The following is a 24,385-nucleotide window of genomic DNA, read 5'->3' as shown; positions in this document are numbered from 1 at the left end:
GAGCAGTACTATGCTTTAATCAGAATTTCAAGTAACAGTTTGTACAAGCACTGCAGGACCTACAGCACATATCCACACATTATACACATATCCAAGACCAAAGGAAAATACACTATAAAATAAGATACACTAGAATGTCCACGAAATTGTTATATAGTAATGTAATTTTGGTCTGAAAGATGAAAGACATTACTTTTAGGGTGTGCTTATGAATAGACGTTTAATGCATTCCTACAAGTGACAGCATAGCACACTGTTCTGCAGATATTCTATGCTTTTACCATTTCTACCATCCTTGCCATTTAAAGTTTATAAAACTAAATATTACAATTGAATAATTTACCTTAGAAAAGCAGTAATGTAATCTACAGCAGGACAGAAGCCCAGTCCTTAGGCCATGTGTTTGATCCAGCCCATATCAAGCCTCCACCAGCTCTACCGTGCATCTTAACAAAGCAAAAATGTGGACTATCTGTTGTGTCACAAACATTGGAATGAGCATCACTGCTGAAATTCAGCTGGAAAGTGAACATCTGTTATATAACCGTCTGTGAAACATTTACCCACAATATATTCATGATATAATATTCACAAATAGGTATGTAAGATGTTATTTAGTTCTCAAAATGTTATTCTGCGGTTCATTGTCTGAAGTTAATAGCAGTTTGACCCAAATAAAATCTTTATGAGAACAGCTCATAATTATGAAAAACATTTCACTCCAGTGGTGTAAAACGCAAATAAATCAGCTTTCTAATACTTTCATGTAAGTTCATCAGGCTCTCAGTCCAGTAGGCTGTCAGCACAGCTGGTAATATTCTGGCTTTGTTAGAAGCTGAGCGTTTTCATGGCATGGTGTTTGGTGACACAGGTCTTCATGTTCCTCATGGCACGATGTTTGGTGACACAGGTCTTCATTTTCCTCATGGCATGGTGTTTGGTGACACAGGTCTTCATTTTCCTCATGGCATGGTGTTTGGTGACACAGGTCTTCATTTTCCTCATGGCATGGTGTTTGGTAACATGGGTCCTCATGTTCCTCATGGCATGGTGTTTGGTAACATGGGTCCTCACGGTCTTGGGCAAAGACACCCTGCATTGATGTGAGCTTTTGCTGCAGCTCCTTGCGCAAGTTCTTATACTGCTGCAGGTGAAAAAATCGTGGTCATTCCAATCTCTGACTTTTCCATTCAATAGTCATTTAACATCAAATTGCCTGCACTTTTTAATAAGTGGTACAGTTCACCATTGATATGGACAGTGTTTGCTTTAGCTATGCTACAAGAACATAGATTACATTTTTATCTATGAATGTGTTTACAAATAACATAATGGAAGGCCAGACAGTTCAGGAGAGATTGCTTACGAAAGACACAAAGGTGTAGTGCAGGGGGATTCAAATCTAGTCCTCAGATCAAATTCCAATCCTGGATTTTCTAATCCCTTATAGTTGATCAAATTATTAATGTAACTGGTTGGGTCCTTTGTCATCACACCTGCTTCTCTGGTACTCTGATACTCTGGTACTCTGGTGCTCTGGTGTTGTGGTGCTCTGGTGCTCTGGTACTCTGGTGCTCTGGTGCTCTAATACTCTGGTGCTCTGGTGCTCTGGTACACTGATACTCTGGTGCTCTGGTACTCTGGTACTCTAGTACACTGATACTCTGGTGCTCTGGTACACTGATACTCTGGTGCTCTGGTACTCTGGTACTCTAGTACACTGATACTCTGGTGCTTTGGTGCTATGGTACTCTGACAGGGGTGATCCATCTTACTTGGTCAGTGTTGGAGTCCTGCATCTCTGGCTGGAGCTTTGTGATAAGCTGCAGGACTCGGCTGAAGGGCGGCCGCAGGTTTGGCTCCAGACTCCAGCATTGCTTCATTATGGTGTACCTGGAAGGAACAGGTGGCCTTTAATCATGGACCAGCATCCTATACATCCTATACCAGCAGTCAGCATACTCCTACCAAGCATCACTTACAAGTTCTTTCTGTAGTTCTTTCTGTCATATAATCAGATGACAAATTCATTTGAACTCACATCTCTTTAGGGGCAAAATCTGGTTGTGACATGTGATATCCGCTTTTGATCATTTCATAGAATCGTGTGTCAACCACCACATCTGGGTAAGGACTTCTACCTGTAAACGCATTCACAAACCTAATAAATCTCAGAGGTGCACTGGACAAACTCCAAACTGTGATCTTCTGTGATGAACTGTGAGGAACCAGCTCACCAAGAGAAAAGATCTCCCATAGTAGGATTCCATAGGACCATACATCACTCTGCACAGTGTAGACACACTCAAATATGCTCTCAGGAGACATCCACTTAACTGGCAGCCGGGCCTGTAGGTTTGACAGGACTAGGTAAATCAACATGTTGATGTGTGCTCAGATCCAATCTTTACTTTTCTGGGTATAGTAATCAGATCTTTATTTTGCTGGGTATAGTAATCAGATCAAACAGCAACTCACAACTGTTAGGATCATGACACATTACAGTCAGGTGTTTAAATAGAGTCAGGTGTTTTTATTCCTTTTAGAAGTGGAGAAAATTACCATAATGTTCTGCATTTTCAAATTTTTTTATCAAATCACTCAATTACAAAATCTCCAAAGGTTACTACTCCAAGCAATCAAAGTTTTCTTCTTGTTGTAGCTTATAAAATCATACTCATCACTCTGTAAAACTATCTGTGATTATTGTCTGAATCTGTAAATGATTTCTCTCCAAATGTCTTTGATGGATTTCTGTCAGGCTGTCAGAGTCCGGGATTAGTGGGATGTCAGGGATTAGTGGGGGATCAGGGATTAGTGGGAGATCAGGGATGAGTGGGATGTTAGGGATTAGTGGGATGCCAGGGATTAGTGGGATGAGGTCATTCTGCCTTCACTGTACCAGCAGGCTTCGGGGGGTCATAAGGAAGGTCATTACTGTGTGTTCTTATTTTCCATGAGATCACTGGTGTGTAGCAACCTTTCTCGTTAAGGTGGTAACTGTACACTTTTGGAATTAGATGGTTTTGCCAGTTGGTTATAGAATTTTTTTTTAAAACCATACATTTTTTGTTTCCTTTTTGGGGTGGGGTGTTGTTTGCTTGTTTGTTTGTTTTTTCAGATATTGTACAACAATACCATTGTAGGTTAATTAGTCACATATGGGTTTTATACTGGATTTGTTTTGGATATTGTAAGTTTACCTTTGAAAACTAAAGAGATAGTTTTCTAACATCACATTTATCACCAGACTGAGCTCATCAGAGTGAGTTGATGACAGGTATTGTTTGGTAAGCAAAGGCTGGTATGTGAATAGTCTAGGAGGAACAAACTGGACTGGACTGGACTGGGCTGGACTTGACTGGACTAGACTTGGTTGGGCTGGGCTGTGCTGGACTGTGCTGGGCTGAGCTGGGCTGGGCAGGACTGGACTGTACTATACTAGACTGGACGTGACTTGATTGGACTGGTCTGGACTAGACTGGATTGGACTGGACTGGGCTGGGCTGGGCTGGACTGGACTGGACTGAACTGGACTGGACTGGACTGGACTGAACTGAACTGAACTGGACTGGACTGGGCTGGACTGGACTGGGCTGGGCTGGGCTGGGCTGGGCTGGGGTAGGGTGGGCTGGACTGGGCTGGGCTGGGCTGGACTGGACTGGACTGGACTGGACTGGACTGGACTGGGCTGGGCTGGACTGGGCTGTACTGGACTGGGCTGGGCTGGGCTGGGCTGAAATGGTCTGGACTGGACTAGATTGGACTTACATTTCCTCTCACGACGTAATTGGAGTCATTCATGATGTCTCGTGCAAGGCCAAAGTCACAGATCTTGGCAATAAAGCAGTCAGTCACGAGGACGTTCCTCGCAGCCAGATCCCTGTGAATACACTAAATACACACACACAGACGCACACAGACACAAGAAGGAAGCACAGTGGTCTTTATGACTGTCACGTCGACATACCTGAGTGTTCCTCATTGTCATGGCAACCAAATCACTTCCGGGTTTTCTTTCGTCTCCATGGTTCCCTGTCTCCTCCCTTTTGTCTCTAGCTGTTCTGAGTTTGTCCCTAATTGTAGTTCTATGTAAACGCCGTCCCTATGTCTCTTGATTGTCGTCTCTGGTAAGATCCTGTTTGTCCTCGTTCTTCGCTCACACATGCTCGCTTTATGCACCTTCTCCCCGCGCTCCCTGTGTAGATCCCTTCGCTGTCCTAATTGCTTTCCTTGTTTAGTTCCCTGCTGTTCGTGTGTCTATTGTACTTTCACTCCGTGTTTGTTATCTATGCTGCCTTACCCGTTATTACTATCTGTCCTTGGTTCTGTTCTGTGATTGTTTTGTTTGTTTACTATTAAACCTATTTTTTATTGTCTATTCCATTATGATGTCTCTTATTAGTTCCGCATTTCATAACATCCAACGCATTAGCACTTCGTGAATGTGTTCGCTCATCACCCCACCATCGTTTCAATGACATTTATTATTTACAACATACAGTGTACAATATTAAGTAAAAGTGGCTGCAATCTTTTAGTCTGATTTGGTATTTAGGAGTAATGAATTAACACAACTAGTAAAGTTCTGTACACGCAATTATGTAAAGCTCTATACATCTACACTGGTAATTATGTGTAAAATATATTCATAAAAAGAGGCTAGGTCTATACATCTACACTGGGAATTATGTGTAAAGTATATTCATAAAAAGAGGCTAGGTCTATACATCTACACTGGGAATTATGTGTAAAGTATATTCATAAAAAGAGGCTAGGTCTATACATCTACACTGGGAATTATGTGTATTTCTCGCTCCAGCAGCAGCACATGCAGACAAATGCACACAGTTGTGACATCATTTTCATGTACTAGCTGGCCAAGGTCAGGGTAAGTGTTGCACGCTTGTCCTGGTTACGGGACATTTCTCCTTTCACCCACCTTAACAAACAACTTCTGTCACTAATCTTTAGTGTGAGTTACTGATCCCAGGTCTGTACTCATCCCCTCCACCTGCCTTGCTGACGTTGGATAAGTTAAACAGAAGTTAGAAAACTACACAGATTTGTCTTGTTAATGCCATGCCAAGTCTTTTTTGTGTGTTCGTTACTATTCGTTGTGAACACTTGTCACCCATTCTAACACATTTAGCTTTTTTTTGCCAAATTTCATTTTCACCTTTTTGGATGCAAGGAAATCCATTCCTTGGGCCACCTGACCAGCAAATCTCAGCAAACAGTCCATGTCTAAACCATTCCCTCCTCCATTACAGGATCCTAAGAAAGTAAACAAACAAACAAACATGTTACTCCAAAAGAGCTCATGTTTATAAAAGAGCATTAGAGGTTAGTTTGACTCTGTGGTCTGATGCGACATTTGAGGTCTGCATACCTGCGGCGGCGTCCTTGGGTCTGCATGCGGGACGCATGTCCTGATAGCTGTAGAGGAAGAGTAGACTGTAGAAGAAGAGTAGACTGTAGAGGAAGAGTAGACTGTAGAGGAAGAGTAGACTGTAGAGGAAGAGTAGACTGTAGAAGAAGAGTAGACTGTAGAGGAAGAGTAGACTGTAGAAGAAGAGTAGACTGTAGAAGAAGAGTAGACTGTCATGGTTTGGGAGAGAAATTCTCACTAGCAGCCTGCTTGTGCCTTAGCAGAACAAACTTGACAACTGTTTTTCCAACTTAACAAAGATCTTAAAGAAAATATGAAAAAAACATGAGCTGTAACATTCTAGGGTTATATATGATTATTAACCCATAAGAGACCATGGTGACATATGTGTCACAAACAGTTTCAATGTTTTGTAAGGTTCCTTATACAGCTTTATCATTCAATTTAACTCATCATGTCCCAGTGTTACATATGCTAAACTTCCTGGATGCGACAGGAACTTCATCATGTGACAATTTGTGAATTTGGGTATTTGTGACCTCATTTTCAAAATGATGATGTGCTTGGTTAGCGTATGAGACAAAACAAGCTAATTTTTAAAAAGCAAGTTTTTGTTTCTAAAGGTATGTTCCAACCCATTTAACAATTCTAATGATTTAATAACATGTCCTAGATTACATAGAAACTCTTCTGACCCAATTTCTACAACAAAATGATCAAATACAAGTTATGAAATGGTTCTTGTGACATATATGTTACATCGGGCTTTTAACCTTCAGATAGCTACAAAAGATGTCATGTGACCTCTTTGTTACAATAAGAAAAAATTCTAATGAGCTGATCAATTAATTTAACCCATTCAGTTCTTTTGAATAATTTTTTTTTCTGATATTCAATTCAAATAATATTTAAACAGACTTAAACATAAAGGTAATGTCAAATCAGTTAATTAATAACATAAAATGTGCTATGAAACAATTGTTGCATATCAGTACTGAAATCACTGACAACATGTCACAACCGTTTTCAGACCCTGCAGTCATGTCTACATTTCACTGACAACACTGATTTGTCAAATAGACAAGAGGACAAGTGTTGGAAGATCCGCTCATGGCTTGATGTTTCGCAAACAATGCTTAGATATCATCCCAGAGGAGCACAACTCTACTGATGAACAAATGGTGTCCTTCAGAGGGACACACAGCCCAATAAGGCAGTATGTGAAGGGCAAGCTCCACCCTTGGGGATTTAAAATTTGTGGTTGCTGCACTTCCTCAGGAATCCTCTGTGATTTTATGGTCTATGAAGGTGGCCCTGGGAAGAACACCTTACTTGGCATGGGCGGTGATGATGTGGTCAAACTGTGTGAAACACTCCCATCACATCAAAACTACAAAGTTGTTTTTTTTTCTTCAGCACCACTGCTGCACAGGCTTCTTCAGCAGCAGATCTACTTTGTAGCAGCATTCCTATTTTTTTATTTTGATAGTTTGCACATTTTTATGTTGTAAAACAAATATGAAAAAGAATATGTTGTTAGTTTTAACTAGAATTGTTGCAAATAAAAAGTAAAAATTGTATTATTAAGCAAAAACAGTCTTATTTTCAAATGAGGCACAACTGCCCAATGTAACATATATGTGACATTACAGATCTTTGGCATTAGGAAGTAAAATTTCAAAAAAGGAATCAGAAATGTGTTCCATGTGGTCTATTTGTATGTTTTATATCCCTCATAATTTTCCTTTAAGGTGAACTGAGTCTGGGTTCTTATGGGTTAAACGTGAGCTGTCACATACTACCTGTATATTATTAAATGTGAACTGTAACATGTTAGCTGTATATTATTAAACGTGAGCTGTCACATACTAGCTGTGTATTATTACTATTAAATGTGCACTGTAACATACTAGCGGTATATTATTATTATTAATAATAATAATAATAATAATAAACGTGAGCTGTAACATTCTAGCTGTACATTATTACTGTTAAATGTGAGCTGTAACATTCTAGCTGTACATTATTACTGTTAAATGTGAGCTGTAACATACTAGCTGTAACAAATGCCCGAGTGCCGAAGGGCGTGGAGCAGGACGCAGACTCTCTCGACGGAGTGAAACATTTAATGACACAAAAACATATAGACGATGGTGGCACTCACATTACATTAACGATGCACACAGACACATTTAACACAAGCTAGACAAACACAATTACTGATTACATTCAGACGCTAACACACAAACAATGACCAACGGTGAGGCACGCCCTGACGGGGGTTTAAATAGACAGACACACGCTAACACGTAACCCCGTACAGGTGCGCGCCTTCACGGGGGTGTGGCTACAAACATGAGTCAACCCCCCTGCACGCGGCAGGCCATACCACGTGACTCGTGGGGGGGGGGGGGGGGGGTGCGTCCCGTGACAGTAGCTGTACATTATTAAATGTGAGCTGTAACATACAAGCTGTATATTATTATTACATTTGAGCTGTAACATACTAGTTGTATATTATTATTAAATGTGATCTGTAATATACTAGCTGTATATTATTAAATGTGAACAGTAACATGTTAGCTGTATATTATTAAATGTGAGCTGTAACATACTAGCTGTATATTCTTATTAAATGTGAGCTGTGACATACTAGCTGTATATTATTAAATGTGATCTGTAACATGTTATCTGTATATTATTAAATGTGAGCTGTAACATACTAGCTGTATATTATTAAATGTGAACTGTAACATGTTATCTGTATATTATTAAATGAGCTGTAACATACTAGCTGTATATTAAATGTGAGCTGTAACATACTAGCTGTATATTATTACTGTTAAATGTGAGCTGTAACATACTAGCTGTATATTATTAAATGTGAACTGTAACATGCTGTATATTATTATACGTGAGCTGTAACAAACTAGCTTCATATTGTTATTATTAAACATGAGCTGCAACATACTAGCTGTATATTATTATTATTAAATGTGAGCTGTAACATACTAGCTGTATATTATTATTAAATGGGAGCTGTAACATGCTAGCTGTATATTCTTATTAAATGTGAGCTGTAACATACTAGCTGTATATTATTATTATTATTAAATGGGAGCTGTAACATGCTAGCTGTATATTATTATTATTAAATGTGAGCTGTAACATGCTAGCTGTATATTCTTATTATTAAATGTGAGCTGTAACATGCTAGCTGTATATTATTATTATTAAATGTGAGCTGTAACATACTAGCTGTATATTATTATTATTATTATTAAATGTGAGATGTAACATACTAGCTGTATATTATTAAATGTGAGCTGTAACATACTAGCTGTGTATTATTATTAAACATGACTCCTGGTCCCTACATGAAAAGAGTCCCATGCACCTAATGCTGTAATTTGTCATTTGTAATTTCAGATTGTTTGTAATTTTCATATTGTTTAGACTCACTTAATTTCTCCCATTGAGTGAGGTCTGAGACCAATCTGAGACCATGGAGAGAGAGGTCTGAGACCAGTGAGATCAGTCTGAGACCATAGAGAGAGAGAGGTCTGAGACCAGTGAGATCAGTCTGAGACCATAGAAAGAGAGAGGTCTGAGACCAGTGAGATCAGTCTGAGACCATAGAGAGAGAGAGGTCTGAGACCAGTGAGATCAGTCTGAGACCATAGAGAGAGAGAGGTCTGAGGCCAATGCTGCAGATGCACAGAGCTTTAGATTTCAGCTAGAATGAACTAAGTGAAACATTATCTATAGTATTCAGATGTTACCTGTGTTTTCGTTTAACTACCATACTTGTCTCATGAAATTGCAGCTAAACTAACAATGTCCACTATAATTATAGCTGCCAAACAATCTATGAGCTCTGTGCTGTATGTCTACTTGAGATATGTGTTTTGGATTCAGACTTTGAAAAGCACAGAATGCATTATTTGTTCATGTCCACCCAAAACACTTTAGTGAATGAATAAAAATTGTACATTTCAACTGGAATGATTTGATTTTGAATCCAGCCTACATTCATCACAGATTTTGGATAACTTGCCCGGTAAAACCCAGCTGTCTCGTGCTGTTCTCCTGGACGGGCAGGTTTGCATAGGCCTGGGAGAAGTGTTGAGCCTGGACAAGTGAGTCCACAAACAGCTGGGCTCTTCTCCGCAGGAAGTTCAGCAGGTCACCGTTACAGCAGTACTCTGTTATAAGCAGCACAGGTCCTGGTAACACAGAAGAGATCGGGGTCACACTGCCCTGTGCCTGCAGGGGCCCGGGGTGGCATGACCTCATGTGCTGTCTACTAAGCTGTGCTTTCCTGTTTCCTACACTGCAGGCAGTTTCCTCTTTGAAAACACTCACTGTTGAAGTGTTCACTCAACACACAGGCATGGATTTATTTATCTGTGTTCTGTGATTTTTGTTTCTCAAGACTTGCCAGAACAAGTTTCTATTAGCCAGACAACAAATGTATTCATCAGCTAACTGCTAACTAGCTGTGACATAAAAGATCAGCTAACGCAACTATTTGTTGGACACTGCAGTCTTACCTTACCAGGGATTTTGGGCACAGACAGTATTCACACCCCCACACCACTACAGCCTTCTTTGAGGCCCTTGTCAGTCACAGGCACTAAGAATCCCCCCAACTACAATCAAAGACTACAAGAAATCTGTTACAATTACAGCAGACCACTCAAATTCTGTTTCCTCCAAAGATTTCCAGATGTTTAGATGTTGTTTAGGTGTTGCATAGTAAAACAAGGACAGCCTAACTGTCTTATTCAATTACAGTTACCACGTGTTCTTTGTTTTGTTCCAGTCTCGGCCCTGTCACATGAGTGCCACACCCTTTATCCTCATCCGTCGCTTGTCTCCCCTTTACTGGCATGTGTGCTCCTCCAGTGTCTTCCTGTACTGATGCCAGCACTGACGTTCTTGTTAGCAGTGATGCTATTGTTCCCTCCAAGTATTCTTTCATTCTTGTTATGGCTACACTAGCTGGATTACTGCTGTTCTGTTCGTAGACTGTTCCGTAAATGCTGGTTTATGTAAATGTTATGTTAATATATCTAAATACATTATAAATGCATGACAGACCGTGTGTGCATAGACTCACTACTTGCCTCCGTGGGTGCATGCTCCAAGGAGGTTCACGATGTTGGCGTGCGGCCCCAGATGACTCAGGATCTTCAGCTCTGACATGAGGGCTTCACGTTCTTCTGCATGAGCGCTCGCTGTTGGGCAGGGCTTACAGGCTTAGTCAACAGTACAGCCCTTTTCCTTTAGCTGTGTACTGTATGATTTACATTTTGTGTGGATGAAATGATCACTCTGTGGTAGCTCAAATGAGGTAGAACAAAAAGGCAGCACAAATGCTCTCATATATTATGGAGTCGACTCACATTTAAGCATTTTCACGGCCACGCGAGTGACACGTTCCTCATCGTCCAGACCGTAGGTTGTGGCCTCTACAACTTTCCCAAAGGCCCCTGCTCCCAGGACCCGTCCTGCAGGCACAGATGACAAACTAGTTCAAACCTTAATGCTGGAGAAATGCACACTTCTCCTCATTCCTAGAACTGGTTGGTCAAGGCTTTTCTGAGGATGTTTTCCTGAGAAGGGCAGAACCTTTGGAGTAAAGGCCCCAAAAAGTGCTGGGTCTGTGCAGCACAGACCTCTCTGGGCTAGAGAGGTCTGTAAAACAGGGACCTGTCGGATCTGGACAGGTCTGTGTAGCAGGAACCTGTCAGATATGCAGACCTCCCAGAAGGACAATGGAACAGGAACAGGAAGTGTCAGAGTTCAAACTGATCACAAGTGTAATTTGTAAGAAGGACAACGTCTGCTTTACCAAATCTCAGCCTGTCACGGGGGAATTCCCACTTTGTGTTGTATGGAAGCTGAGAAGGGTCAATGTATGTGTAATTATTCCCATCATTAACTTCTATGATTTTCCATCTGATTTCATATCTGGGTTTCTGTAAAAATCCAAAAACACTGTTAGCTTGCTGGACAAATGATAATGACAAAAGGTTAACTATCCCTAACCCTGTTGTTAGAAGAACCAGGAATACCTGTTTCCACCTGCAGATACAAACTCCCAGCACCAGTACCAGGAGAGTGGTCACCATTGAGCTTCCGATGAAGATAGCCGTGTATATCCTTGAAAACCAGTGTTCAGGCATCGTAGTACCAATATCTAAGACAACAGCATTACTGAAACTGTGTGTAGCAAATGCTTCAATTCAAGATATTTGATGGAGATAGAGAAGTTTTCATATTTTACAAATTTTCAGGTTTATCTAGATTGGAATATTAACAGCAGTGTGTCTCACCTGTGTCTCTGATGTGGACAGCGTCATGTCCTTCTCCAGCAGTGTTCACAGCCACACACTCCAGGGTTGTGTTACTTACTATCACACTCTTCTCCAGGATACTCTCCACCTGCTGGGCCTTAAACGTCTGCAGGGCCTCCACTGTATACTGCCTGGCCTGCAGCTCCACCATGGGGTAGAGACTGGTATTACACCTGCCAAACCTATAATTAAAACATTTGAATACTCTTGATTACATTTACATTGTAAATTGCAGAGGCTTTTATCCAGAGGGACTGATTTATTTATCAGAATGGCAGTATGCAAATGAGTTGACATTATATAAGACATTAATTAGAGATGTTAGAGGTGACTGGTGAAAAAGGGTGAGATGTTTAACATAAAAATAGAACAAACAGCAAAATCAGAATTCTTGCATGAAAGGGGTGTGGCTTAGTTCAGATCAGGTGCTGCAGGGGTGTGGCTTGGGGTGTGGGTTATCCAGATCAACTGCTGTAAACTGAGTTCTGGGTTATATTTAAGCTTTTCAGGATCAGATGTTTTTATATTACTGAGAAAGGTACATAGTAAGGCTGTGTATATAGTAAGGGTGTGTGTATAGTAAGGGTGTGTGTATAGTAAGAATGTGTGTATAGTAAGGGTGTGTGTATAGTAAGAATGTGTGTATAGTAAGGGTGTGTGTATAGTAAGGAGGTGTGTATAGTAAGGGTGTGTATATAGTAAGGGTGTGTATAGTAAAGGTTTGTGTATAGTAAGCGTGTGTGTATAGTAAGAATGTGTGTATAGTAAGGATGTGTGTATAGTAAGGGTGTGTGTATAGTAAAGATGTGTGTATAGTAAGGGTGTGTGTATAGTAAGGAGGTGTGTATAGTAAGGATGTGTGTATAGTAAGGAGGTGTGTATAGTAAGGAGGTGTGTATAGTAAAGGTTTGTGTATAGTAAGGAGGTGTGTATAGTAAGAATGTGTGTATAGTAAGGGTGTGTGTATAGTAAGGATGTGTGTATAGTAAGAATGTGTGTATAGTAAGGAGGTGTGTATAGTAAGGAGGTGTGTATAGTAAGGGTGTGTATATAGTAAGGGTGTGTGTATAGTAAAGGTTTGTGTATAGTAAGGGTGTGTGTATAGTAAGGAGGTGTGTATAGTAAGGGTGTGTATATAGTAAGGGTGTGTGTATAGTAAGGAGGTGTGTATAGTAAGGGTGTGTATATAGTAAGGGTGTGTGTATAGTAAAGGTTTGTGTATAGTAAGGGTGTGTGTATAGTAAGGAGGTGTGTATAGTAAGAGTGTGTGTGCGCATAACTTAAGATCCCAAAACATTTACATACTTTCTTGCTGAAATTAGAGAAATATAGGATGATTTAATTGTAAAGTTATGTAACGAAAACATGGCACAGGGGTTAGCAGCAGTAAAGGAGAAGGTTGTTTGCCCTTTGTCTCGGGTGTGGAGGTTGGTAAGGGTTATGAAGGAAGTGTGTGTTTATAACATGAGAATATGATTAAAAGCAAGAGTTTTCATTTCTCTGTTAGCTATTTTCTGTAACACAAAGCATAGCTGGCTTCAGTCAGACCAATCTGAAGGCACTACTGTGGACAATGTTTAGGTGAAAATCTTTCAGATATAAACTTTATACCACAAGGGTCAGTTTGAATGCCGAAAGACAAACTGCAAACTACAAAACTACACACAAATTAATATGCATGTTGTAATCTCTCAAACACACTATCACTTCAGGTTCGTTGTTGTTGGGTGTGTTGAAGTGTTGAACCAGTTGTCATAATCTGTAATTTATATTTTATTATAGCATTTCTGTTAAACGTTTTGGTACGTCTGAACTGATGAACTGCATTCAGATGAATCCTGACTTGCGCTTATGCTGGTGAGTGTGTGTGTGTGATGGTGAGTGTGTGTGATGGTGAGTGTGCGTGTGATGGTGGGTGTGTATGTATTATGATGAGTGTGTTTGTGAGTTGAGTTGTGTTTGTGTGATGAAGAGTGTGTGATGGTGAGTGTGTGGTGTGTGAGTTGAGGTGTGTGTGTGATGAAGAGTGTGTGATGGTGAGTGTGTGTGAGTTGAGGTGTGTGTGTGATGGTGAGTGTGTGTGAACTGAGGTGTATGTGTGATGGTGAGTGTGTGTGTTGAGATCTGTGTGTGATGAGGAGTGTGTGTGTGATGCTGAGTGTGTGTGATGGTGAGTGTGTGTGTTGAGGTGTATGTGTGATGGTGAGTGTGTGTGAGTTGAGCTGTGTGTGTGATGGTGAGTGCGTGTGGTGCCTTGTATTTCTTTTGTGTTGCAATAATACAAACAGTAAAACCATAAATGTAAATCCTGTCTAATCTTTCCATCAGTGTCCTACATACAATAACATGGAATTGTACTGTTGACATTGATGTGACTCACAGAGAAAGTGAAACACCACTGCTATCAGAACCTTAGCCATCACAAAACTCAGAGTACATTGTTATTGTTATAGTGACAACATGGTTAATCGTTTCTATCTTGTTTATAAACACTGAAACACTTTCTGACAGCACTGATATGTTCGATGTCATGAAATAAACTAAAGATTTGGAGCAGGTTAGGGGATTTTGCAGGTCTATTGTCTGCTGCTGTTTGTAATAATTATTTTGAGAAATACACTTATTGTTTTGCAAATGTTTATGATAATTCAAGAAATGCACCAAAGAAACTGGGAAAAACTAAAATAAGCCACAAAAGAACTACATGAGTAAAATAAAAGATCGGTTGTCACAGCTAAAATGAAGTCCTGTCTGTAGACAGTAGATATAGAAACAGGACTCTCCCTTTAGCAACTACTTAACATTAGAACTATAGTGTACTCTAGTGAAAATGCAGAGGTGTTCAAAATTGCACTGAAGTACACTGAAGGACATAAGATAAATATAAATGTAAATGTAAATGATTTAATTATTTTGATTATTAAGATGCCATAAATGTAAATGATTTAATTATTTTGATTATTAAGATTAAGAAGAATCCTTTTGTACTTCCTACCTGTATTATATAAATTACCTTCTTTGGATATATATATGAAGAAGATTCTAGGTAAGTAACTGCAGTGTACTGTAGTAAGAGATGTTGAGATATTCAACATTGTAGTGATGTACACAGAGTTTCCAGAGAAACAGGACGTTTCAGACAGAGGTTCTTCATCATCTCTGTAAGCATTAGACTTCTAGATTAAACACATGGTAGCATTGTTGAAATGTTTCTGGTTATGTACATATCATAATCATGAACATACATGGTGTGGAGTGCTGCACATCGGCGCCAGTGGATCTTTGGTTCGGGATACCCAGAGGCAGCACAAGCGAGGGATCCATTCCGCCATTTAATCACAACACTGGGTTTCTCTGGAGACACATTCAACATAGACAGTGTGTGGCACTGGTTAACCAGCAATCAGATTTATATCCTATAACCAAAGAAGTGCCTCAAAGGTTAATCCTGGGTCCTTTTATGTAATAAACATATCAATGATCTCTCTACCTCCGCTGCAGACTGCAAAATGCACTTGTACATAGATGATACAATTTTATACAGTTTATACTGTTTATACTGAATCTGCTTATGTGCAATAGAAAAACTCCAGTGTTCATTTAATGCCTTACAAACTTGTCTGCGCAAGCACAAATTAGTATTAAATGGCAAGAAAACTGTTATGTTGTTTTCTAGATGTTCAAATATTGATTTTTATCCCGGGACTGTTACTAGTCTGACAGCATCCAGCACTCAGAGAGTCACAGAGTATCTTGACATTTGACTAGAGGACAAACTTACATTTAAATCTCATATTAATAAACTAGTCAGTAAGTGAAGACAGAGGCTTGTGTTCCATTATGAAAATAAATCTTGCCTGCCTGTGTATGTATGAAAAAGAGTCGTTGAGGCCTGGATTATGGTGTACTGTATAGACATGTGATGTAGTTTGTAGACATGTGATGTACTTTATAGACATGTGATGTAGTTTGTAGATGTGATGTACTTTATAGACATGTGATGTAGTTTGTAGACATGTGATGTAGTGTTTAGACATGTGATGTATTTTGTAGATATGTGATGTACTTTATAGACATGTGATGTAGTTTTTAGACATGTGATGTAGTTTGTAGATGTGATGTACTTTATAGACATGTGATGTAGTTTGTAGACATGTGATGTAGTGTTTAGACATGTGATGTATTTTGTAGATATGTGATGTACTTTATAGACATGTGATGTAGTTTTTAGACATGATGTAGTTTGTAGACATGTGATGTACTTTATAGTCATGTGATGTAGTTTGTAGACATGTGATGTACTTTATAGTCATGTGATGTAGTTTGTAGACATGTGATGTAGTTTGTAGACATGTGATGTAGTTTGTAGATATGTGTCTGCCAGTGCCCTCAAATGACTAGATTCAGTCTATCACTTTGTCTTGAGAATTGTTACGGGAGACCCTTACAGCACTCACCAGTGCAGACCGAAACAGCTGATTGGTCCTCCTCACCCACAGCACGATGAGAAACTTTCACACTTTCAGCAAATCATGGTGCTTTATAAAAACTAACAATTATATAACATATGATTTAATTTGACCTTAAATGTTTGCTTCTGTATTTGAAGTTTCACATACTTCTGTTAGGAGATAGGTAGTGTGTCTTCAAGCTTAGTTACTTGTGGACAAAAACTACTCTACACGTCCCTTTACTCTGAGACCTCAGAGTGGACAGAGAGACTTGAGGACACGGGACAGAGAGACAGAGAGAGGGATGGGGTGGACAGAGAGACAGAGAGAGGGATGGGGTGGACAGAGAGACAGAGAGAAGGATGGGGTGGACAGAGAGACAGAGAGAGAGACAGAGAGACAGAGAGAAGGATGGGGTGGACAGAGAGACAGAGAGAGAGAGACAGAGAGAGAGAGACAGAGAGAGAGACAGAGAGAAGGATGGGGTGGACAGAGAGACAGAGAGAGAGAGACAGAGAGACAGAGAGAGGGATGGGGTGGACAGAGAGACAGAGAGAGAGACAGAGAGACAGAGAGAGAGAGACAGAGAGAAGGATGGGGTGGACAGAGAGACAGAGAGAGAGAGACAGAGAGACAGAGAGAGGGATGGGGTGGACAGAGAGACAGAGAGAGAGAGACAGAGAGACAGGGGAATGGTGACAGGCAGACAGTTGGACAGGGGGACAGTCCTCCTTACATCCAAAGCTCTGCACGGTCTGGCACCTCCCTGTCTAGCTCAACTCTTACACCCTCACTGCCCCACCTGTACACTTCGCTCCTCTACTGCAGGCCTCCTCTCCATCACTTTAGACTCTGTAGGAGGCAGATCCTTCGGTGTCATGGCCCCAAAACTATGGGACACTTTACCTCAATCTCTGTCTCTGCTACACTTTTCCTCCTTCAAATCTCTACTTAACACACACCTCTTTTCCCAACACTTTTCATAACCTCTTTTCTTACCCGTATTTGTTAATTATTGTATTATTTGCGGCAGGTTTTTTTCTTTTCTTCACTGTCATTGTAAAGCGCCCTTGTGTCTGTGAAAGGAGCTATATAAATTGAACTTATTATTATTACAGTGGGACAGAGACAGGGGACGGTGGCCAAGCTTAGTTTCCTTACCTGCCCCCTCCACAATTAAGATTTATTAATCAATGAATGTCATTCTAATTACAGTAAACTATTAAGGTTAATTGATCATTCTATTTACAGTAGGCTATTTGCCACTCTGTCACATTCTGTGAGCAGAATGAGGACGTGTGGACTTACGAAGCACGTGGACCTCAAAGCGGATGGAAGTGTTTACTCTGCTGCTCCTGACACTGAAGGTGTACCACCCCCCTTCATCTGCTCGAACCCTCTTCAGTGAGAGGGAGGCATTGTACCTGTAACTGTTACATATTCAAATTAGTTAAGCCTTCACAGTGTCTGTGTGATTCAGGAAACCATGGAAACCATGGTGATGATTTGGGAAAGCATGCATGCACAAAGGTAAGGTAGAAGGCTTGAGCTCTCAGCTCTCACCAATAAGCTACTAATGTTTCCAACCATTGCTCATGTTTAGAAAGTGATCATAGCGCCAGAATAAAGTGGACAAATCTTACTGAGTTCTAATAATTTAAGATCCATTTAAATATATTATTGTTTTACTCTGTTACTCACACTTCTCCCTCACTCTCTCAAACTTCCAGACTCCACAGAGCCGATGTCCAATGGTTTTATTGGCCCCGGGGGCCTTGATAGTGTGAAATGTATCAACAGAATGCTGAAACTACATATGATCTGCCACCAAACCTCTTCTGAACCCTGTAGAAGGTTTGCTCTGTAGTGGACTTGTTCTGGGCTCTGGGTGTGTCCCACCAGCTGTGCTGAAGTGCAGGGTATGCATCCACACACACCGCCAGCTTCAGCAGATCTCCTTCCTGCAGCACTCGCACAAGACCTTGCCGCAGAACTCTGGACGTCTGCGCAGGCGTCAGGTGAGCGTACGGTTTATCTGTTAGGGGAGAACATGGGTGCAGCAGGCTTGTGACGTGGGGGAATGTTGGCTGCCTCTCTCCTCATCTGCACACTTTAGAAAGCCTGCGCTGCGTACCTACTACTCTGAGAGAGACTGTGGAACGGTTCTCTCCTGCTGAGTTGTTGCCTATACAGCTCAGGTTCCCACTGTCAGACATGCTGACGTCACAGAGAGTCAAAACACTCGTGATGAGAACTGGGTTCCTGCTACTATTCACCGTGTTGTTGGCGTGAAGTTTCTATAAGAGAGAATTAAACAAATAATACAATTACAGAAATAATTTATATTAGAGGAGCACAGAAAACCATTACAGAAATACAGCATGATTTTATATATATAAACTAAAAAATCACTGTAAAGAACATTTTTTCTGTTGTTGCCTCTCAAAATTATGTAAATAGGGCAGTACAGATTACAAATAGGGTTAATGGCACCAGGATGGAACTGTAGTCGATTAACTGAAAAGAAGAATAAATAAATACGTAAGTACATACATACATGCACAACATTTGGCATTACGCGTTCTGATGATTGTGTTCTACTATTCTTTAAAATAAGAGTTCACAGGCTTCCTTTTTGAGGTCCAGTAGAGTAAACCATAGTAGAGAATACCACAGTATAGCATATTTAGAGTGTATCACAGCAGACCATAGACCATTTCTGTCTGAGTCAGTGCTGGTGTCAGTGCTGGTGTCAGTTCCCGTGTCAGTGCTGGTGTCAGTTCCCGTACCAGTGCTGGTGTCAGTTCCCGTATCAGTTCCCGTGTCAGTGCTGACGTCAGTTCCCGTGTCAGTGCTGGTGTCAGTGCTGGTGTCAGTTCCCGTACCAGTGCTGGTGTCAGTTCCCGTATCAGTTCCCGTGTCAGTGCTGACGTCAGTTCCCGTGTCAGTGCTGGTGTCAGTGCTGGTGTCAGTTCCCGTACCAGTGCTGGTGTCAGTGCTGGTGTCAGTTCCCGTGTCAGTGCTGACGTCAGTTCCCGTACCAGTGCTGGTGTCAGTGCTGGTGTCAGTTCCCGTGTCAGTGCTGGTGTCAGTGCTGGTGTCAGTTCCCGTGTCAGTGCTGGTGTCAGTGCTGGTGTCAGTTCCCGTGTCAGTGCTGGTGTCAGTTCCCGTATCAGTTCCCGTGTCAGTGCCCGTATCAGTGCTGGTGTCAGTGCTGGTGTCAGTTCCCGTACCAGTGCTGGTGTCAGTTCCCGTATCAGTTCCCGTACCAGTGCTGGTGTCAGTTCCCGTATCAGTTCCCGTGTCAGTGCTCGTATCAGTGCTGGTGTAAGTCAGAGTAAGGAAATAATTTTACCTTCTTGGATGAATGCTGCCATGTGACATGGTAGGAATGGTCTGGATTTGTGACATAGCAGCTGATCTGCAGACTTTCCCCAACGATGCGAACCAACTCCCCCACTTCAGTAAACACAGAGGGAGGGAGCTTCACTCCTGCGATACCACAGAGACAAGCAATCACGATTCTGCAAACTGTCTGAACACGACCAGATCAGAGCCCCAGGAGAAGGGATATACCCATTTGTATATCATCTCACTTTCGATGACGGTGATTTGGAAGACTACAGACACCCTCTGGAGTGAGTTTAGATTCACGGTACAGACATAGTCGCCACTATAGTGGGGGCGCAGGTCTCGGATCCAGATGCCCTCTGTGGGATTGGCAGTATACTTCATCTCCAGAGGAACAGTGGATCGGTTGGCCAAGCAGAGGGAGAAGTCTGTGGCACCAGGGTCTGTAGGCATACAATCCAGCAGGCAGTCCGAGCCTTCCCGCTCTACTACAACGCTGGACCGAGGAGTAGTGAAGGGTTGGCCTGGATCTGGGGAGGGATGGTACCTGTTGTGATCGCATGTCCTTTTCAGATTCACTGACCTGATACATGTCTACAATCAAGATGGGAAAGCTGAAGGGGGCTTACATTACTTTATTATTACTTATTATTACAGCTGAGCTGCTTTATAGTGGTAGCTCAGGGGTTAAGGTACTGGACTAGTAATCAGAAGTTTGCCAGTTCAAGCCCCACCATTGCCTGGTTGCCACTGTTGGGCCCCTGAGTAAGGCCCTTAACCCTCAATTTGTGTTCAGTCAGAATTATAAGTCACTTTGGATAAAAGTGTCAGATAAATGCTGTAAATGTAAATATCCTCCTAAAGTAGGTGAAGTGTGAACAAGCTAAGCAACTCTTGGAGGAATGGATCTAATATTTTTAAAGGCACATTTTCACCAGAGAATTTGATATCTATTCACTTATTAAATTAATTTATATAAAACGATATATTAACTTATTAATATTAATTTATATAAAACCATAATCCCAAGCAGAGTACATTACTCCTTTAATGACACCCAGGTTTCATTAAGTCCAAGCCTCATGGCTAAGATTCTTTGCACCTAGCAGCCGATATCATCATGCATCATGTAGCCTTATTAAGACGATTACATCACTGTTGAGAAGCAGCTGTTTCCAGGTCCATCATCACTCCCAGGCTATGGAGTGACTCCGTTTTAGTCCTTAAATCTCTTTTAAGGATGTTGGTGATGGAAATGCACATATTTACAGCTGTAAGAAGTATTTCTATCAAACAAGCATTGTTGGTGGAAAAGGAGTATTTAACTCTTGTGGATATTTGAACTAAGACTGCTTCCTCTGTGTGAATATACCGTGTTTCTCAATCCTGTACTTTTGTGGTGTTTTTTACTGTGTAAATCTATTTTACTGCAAACCAAGGTCTCAGTACAGAGTGTGCTGGTACTCAACAATGAGAAAGCACAACTGGGGCTATGCCACCAGACACTTACCTTTAACATAGATGTGAATCTGGGAGTACAGGTTGGTTTGATTCTTGTAACTACACCTATATGTTCCCGTGTAGTCTGCAGTGGCATGCCTAACAGTGAGAGTTTTCTTCCTGTGCTGGCTGAGCCTGGTCTTCCAGAAGACTCCAGCCTGTCCCTCACAGCTCAGCATGAAGGACGTTCCTGAGGTCAGCACCACTTCATGCTCACGCAGGGTCGTGGAGTTCAGCTTGATCACAGGCACAGCCAAGCCTGCTCACAGACACACCGGCAAGAGGGAACAGACAAACCACAGGGCAATGTGTTTCCAGAAATCAATTGCATTTATAATACTGCATGTGAGCTCAAATATTGAACCACCAAGGATTATGGAGGAAAAGAGACAAAATTATTCATGGTTTGTTTAATTGTTTGTAAAATATTAGCATAATAAATGGTATTTGTTTTCAGTGCTGAAAACAATGTATTTTAATTAATGTTGTGTATGAAACTATAATTTTTATGACCTTGTCATTGCATTGAAAAGAAAATACACATTTGTCTAGTAAGCATGCTATTTTTCTTTATTCATTTTTTCATTGTTAATGCTTCAGATACAGAATGAGATACAAAGAAATCAATTACAAAAAGAAATGATCTGGTAATATTTCTTATAGATCATGTTAATTGGTATGTGATTATATGTATTAGCATATCATGAACTGTCAGACATCATTTTTTCTAGTTCTTCTGCCCGGCTGGGCAGCCTCCAGCAGGGATCAGAGAGATTAGTCGGGTTAAAGTTCAGGGTTCGGGGTTCAGGGCTAACACAGCTTCTATTGACTCTGCTTCTTGGTCAGTTCCTGGATCTGAGCAGTGATGCGTGAGACTTGTATGAGCAGGGCCTGGTGGTTCTCCACGAGGAGGCTCTGATGGCGTGCCAAATTTCCCAGGTGGCCGAGCGATTTCTCCTGCTGCTCCTGCATGACCTGCAGGACTTTCAGGACCTCAGTCTGACTGCTGGCCAGCTCTTTGTTCTCCTGCAGCAGCTGCGTGAGCAACTTGACCATCTCGGCGTACCAGCCCCTGGCCTCACGCTGCTCCTCAACCAGCTGCGAGAGTGGCTCCTTCAGGCTGTCACAGCACTGAGAGGCCGGAGCTCGGGGTGGGAGCTGGTCTCTGGCCTCGGCGAGGGAGGGGCTTTCACTTGCTGAGCCCACATATGGGGTGTTTACATCTTCAGTGACTAAAGGGAGCACACATACGTCAGGCTTCAAAACCTTCACTCAGACAGGTCAGAGAAATCTGAAGCACAGTGACTGGCCACAGAGTTAAGCAGTGATACCAACACAGCATGTCAAGTGTACACACATCACCTAATGTCCTTACAAGTGAATCACTTCGGCCTTTGAGTGGCACAAATTACATTTTTGCAACTGAGGGAATTGTGACACATTTGTGCTGGGTAGGGAGGTGCCATTGCTCAGTCTGATTCTTTTTGTGTTAAGGAAAAGGGGAAACAGGAGTGGTCTTGTGAGGGCCTTATACGGGTGGGGGAAACGGCTGAAACTGCACACAGAGTGCAAACAGACAGAGTCAGGAAACACATTGTTGTGGGAGGCCTACAGAAGAGCCTGGTCTCTAGAGACTGTTTCCCATTATCCACTTTCACTTCTCGTTCAGCTTGTACAGGACACACAACAGGCAGACGCAACTGTTATAGACCTGCGGCCCCGAAACCGCAGCCTGAGTGCACCTGCCCACCCGGACCCCCTCCATGCTGTAACGGCGGGTCATGCGCCTCTACACAAGAATAAGAACTGTGAGAACTATAAGAACTATAAGAACTATGAGATTACAGGCTTGTGATTTCTGAAGCTGTGTTTGTGCTGCTATACACGGTGAAGTACAGTAGAACAACAGACAGTAGGACAGGAGAAATGAACAATGGTGAATAGGTGTATGTTCAGATGGGTTAGTGTGAAAGAGTTTTTAAAGCTTTCCATAGCAATAAGTATAGCTTGTTTTAAAGAGAGTATAAAGAATTTAAATTAAATGTTTTATTTCCTCTGTTTTAATTTTCTAGATTAAAGACAGTAAAAATGGTGCCTTCTGCATAAATGTATCACTAAACAATAAGCAATTAATGCTTTAAAGCAAAAGAAGCAAAAGTGAAGAAGCATTTTCAGTTCAACTTTCCATGTGAAAGGACAGTTATGCTTTTTAAAAAAAAGTTTAAGAGCGTTTACATTCTAAAAAGCTGTTTTTACTATCAAAGTGAACCAATAAAACTAGAAAATGATTTAAATAAAAAATATCCAGCAGGTTCTAGTCAAATATTGCAGTCAAAGTTTTCCACCCCATGTAGCTGTTATAGAGTTATACGTGCTGAGGATTTGTGAAGTTTAGTGAAGTTTTGAGAAGGTGGAGAGCATGTGTGTTAGCACGGTCGTTCCCACTTACCCTGAGCAGAGCAGGGCAGCAGTGCCAGGACCAGGGCCAGGAGCAGCATCTCTGTGTGAACACTCTTCTGTCTTCTTCTTCCCCAGGTGGAGATGTGGTGTGCTCAGCTCGGACACAGCAGGGCAACTGATGGGCGGTTGTGGTGCAGCCCTGCACAACAGCCCTCATCCACTCAAACTTCCCCTTCACACTGTCACGGCAGAAAACGTGATGGTGAGGTTTACCTTTGTGTGGCATGTTGTGCAACAGAACATGGTGGTTTGTTGTTTGCTGTGAAAAGGATCTAAACCTCATTTTAACATTTATTATTAATAGTGTATTATTATTATTATTATCATTGTACATATTTTTTATTTATTAATTACTTAAAAAATTAATTTTTAAGTTAAGGTGTGTAGGTCTATGCATATACACAGATTTTCCACACAAAATAATTCTATGAAATATGGGTGAAATAATTTGAACATGTGAAATTCTCGTATAGTTTCATGTGATCTTGTTAATTGGATCGTTATCTAGATGTTCCCTAACCAGGTGTTTATAGAGTGAAGAAAGAGCTCCAGCATTCCTGAGTCAAAGGAAGAGTTGATAAGAAAGAACATAAAAAACCCCAAGCACACAGAAACCAGACTAAGAGCTAAATGGTGAAATACTCCTGCAACAGGATTTGCCATCTAACTCATAGCACTCTCCACTACTGCCACAGCCACACAGAGCCCTGGCTAGCAGAGTAGAAATATAGAACAAAAATAATTATAGAAAAATAATGGAAACAAAGACGAAGGCAAATACAAGTGATAGATTTTGTCACCTGTTATTGAGGGGTCTTATAAATGCACACACATTTATTTGAGGTGTTTTATTTAAACTGCAGTGTGAA

At 41.2% G+C, this 24,385-nt stretch overlaps 2 protein-coding genes across 5 annotated transcripts; both read right to left on the bottom strand.

Annotated features, from left to right (window-relative positions):
- On the bottom strand, positions 1 to 21,379 carry csf1rb (colony stimulating factor 1 receptor, b). Of its 4 annotated transcripts, none has more exons than XM_081719651.1 (20): positions 21,067 to 21,370; positions 19,802 to 20,086; positions 19,561 to 19,697; positions 18,340 to 18,502; positions 18,039 to 18,240; positions 17,514 to 17,635; positions 15,000 to 15,108; positions 11,734 to 11,936; positions 11,473 to 11,597; positions 11,250 to 11,376; positions 10,801 to 10,905; positions 10,522 to 10,632; positions 9,450 to 9,618; positions 5,393 to 5,583; positions 5,180 to 5,277; positions 3,772 to 3,894; positions 2,238 to 2,349; positions 2,042 to 2,141; positions 1,776 to 1,893; positions 1 to 1,144 (listed from the first exon to the last, which is right to left on the bottom strand). In XM_081719651.1, exons 1-20 carry the CDS (start codon positions 21,233 to 21,235, stop codon positions 800 to 802), a joined length of 3,114 nt encoding a protein of 1,037 aa, XP_081575777.1. In that variant the 5' UTR covers positions 21,236 to 21,370; the 3' UTR covers positions 1 to 799. The 4 variants fall into 4 exon arrangements, with proteins under 4 accessions (XP_081575777.1, XP_026881912.2, XP_081575778.1 ...); XM_027026111.3 differs by having other exon boundaries at positions 5,393 to 5,439; positions 21,067 to 21,368; XM_081719652.1 differs by lacking the exon at positions 19,802 to 20,086.
- A 220-nt stretch (positions 21,380 to 21,599) lies between these two features.
- LOC145659015 (uncharacterized) lies at positions 21,600 to 23,677 on the bottom strand. Its single transcript, XM_081719654.1, has 2 exons — positions 23,506 to 23,677; positions 21,600 to 22,288 (listed from the first exon to the last, which is right to left on the bottom strand). The coding sequence occupies exons 1-2, from the start codon at positions 23,552 to 23,554 to the stop codon at positions 21,879 to 21,881; spliced, it is 459 nt and encodes a 152-aa protein (XP_081575780.1). The 5' UTR covers positions 23,555 to 23,677; the 3' UTR covers positions 21,600 to 21,878.
- Positions 23,678 to 24,385: the final 708 nt, after the last annotated feature.

Source organism: Electrophorus electricus, chromosome 8 (assembly GCF_041902795.1).
Source record: "Electrophorus electricus isolate QZ-2024a chromosome 8, ASM4190279v1, whole genome shotgun sequence".
NCBI lineage: Eukaryota > Metazoa > Chordata > Actinopteri > Gymnotiformes > Gymnotidae > Electrophorus > Electrophorus electricus.
Note: the sequence above shows the minus strand (reverse complement) of the source record. Positions and strands in the feature narration are given on the sequence as shown.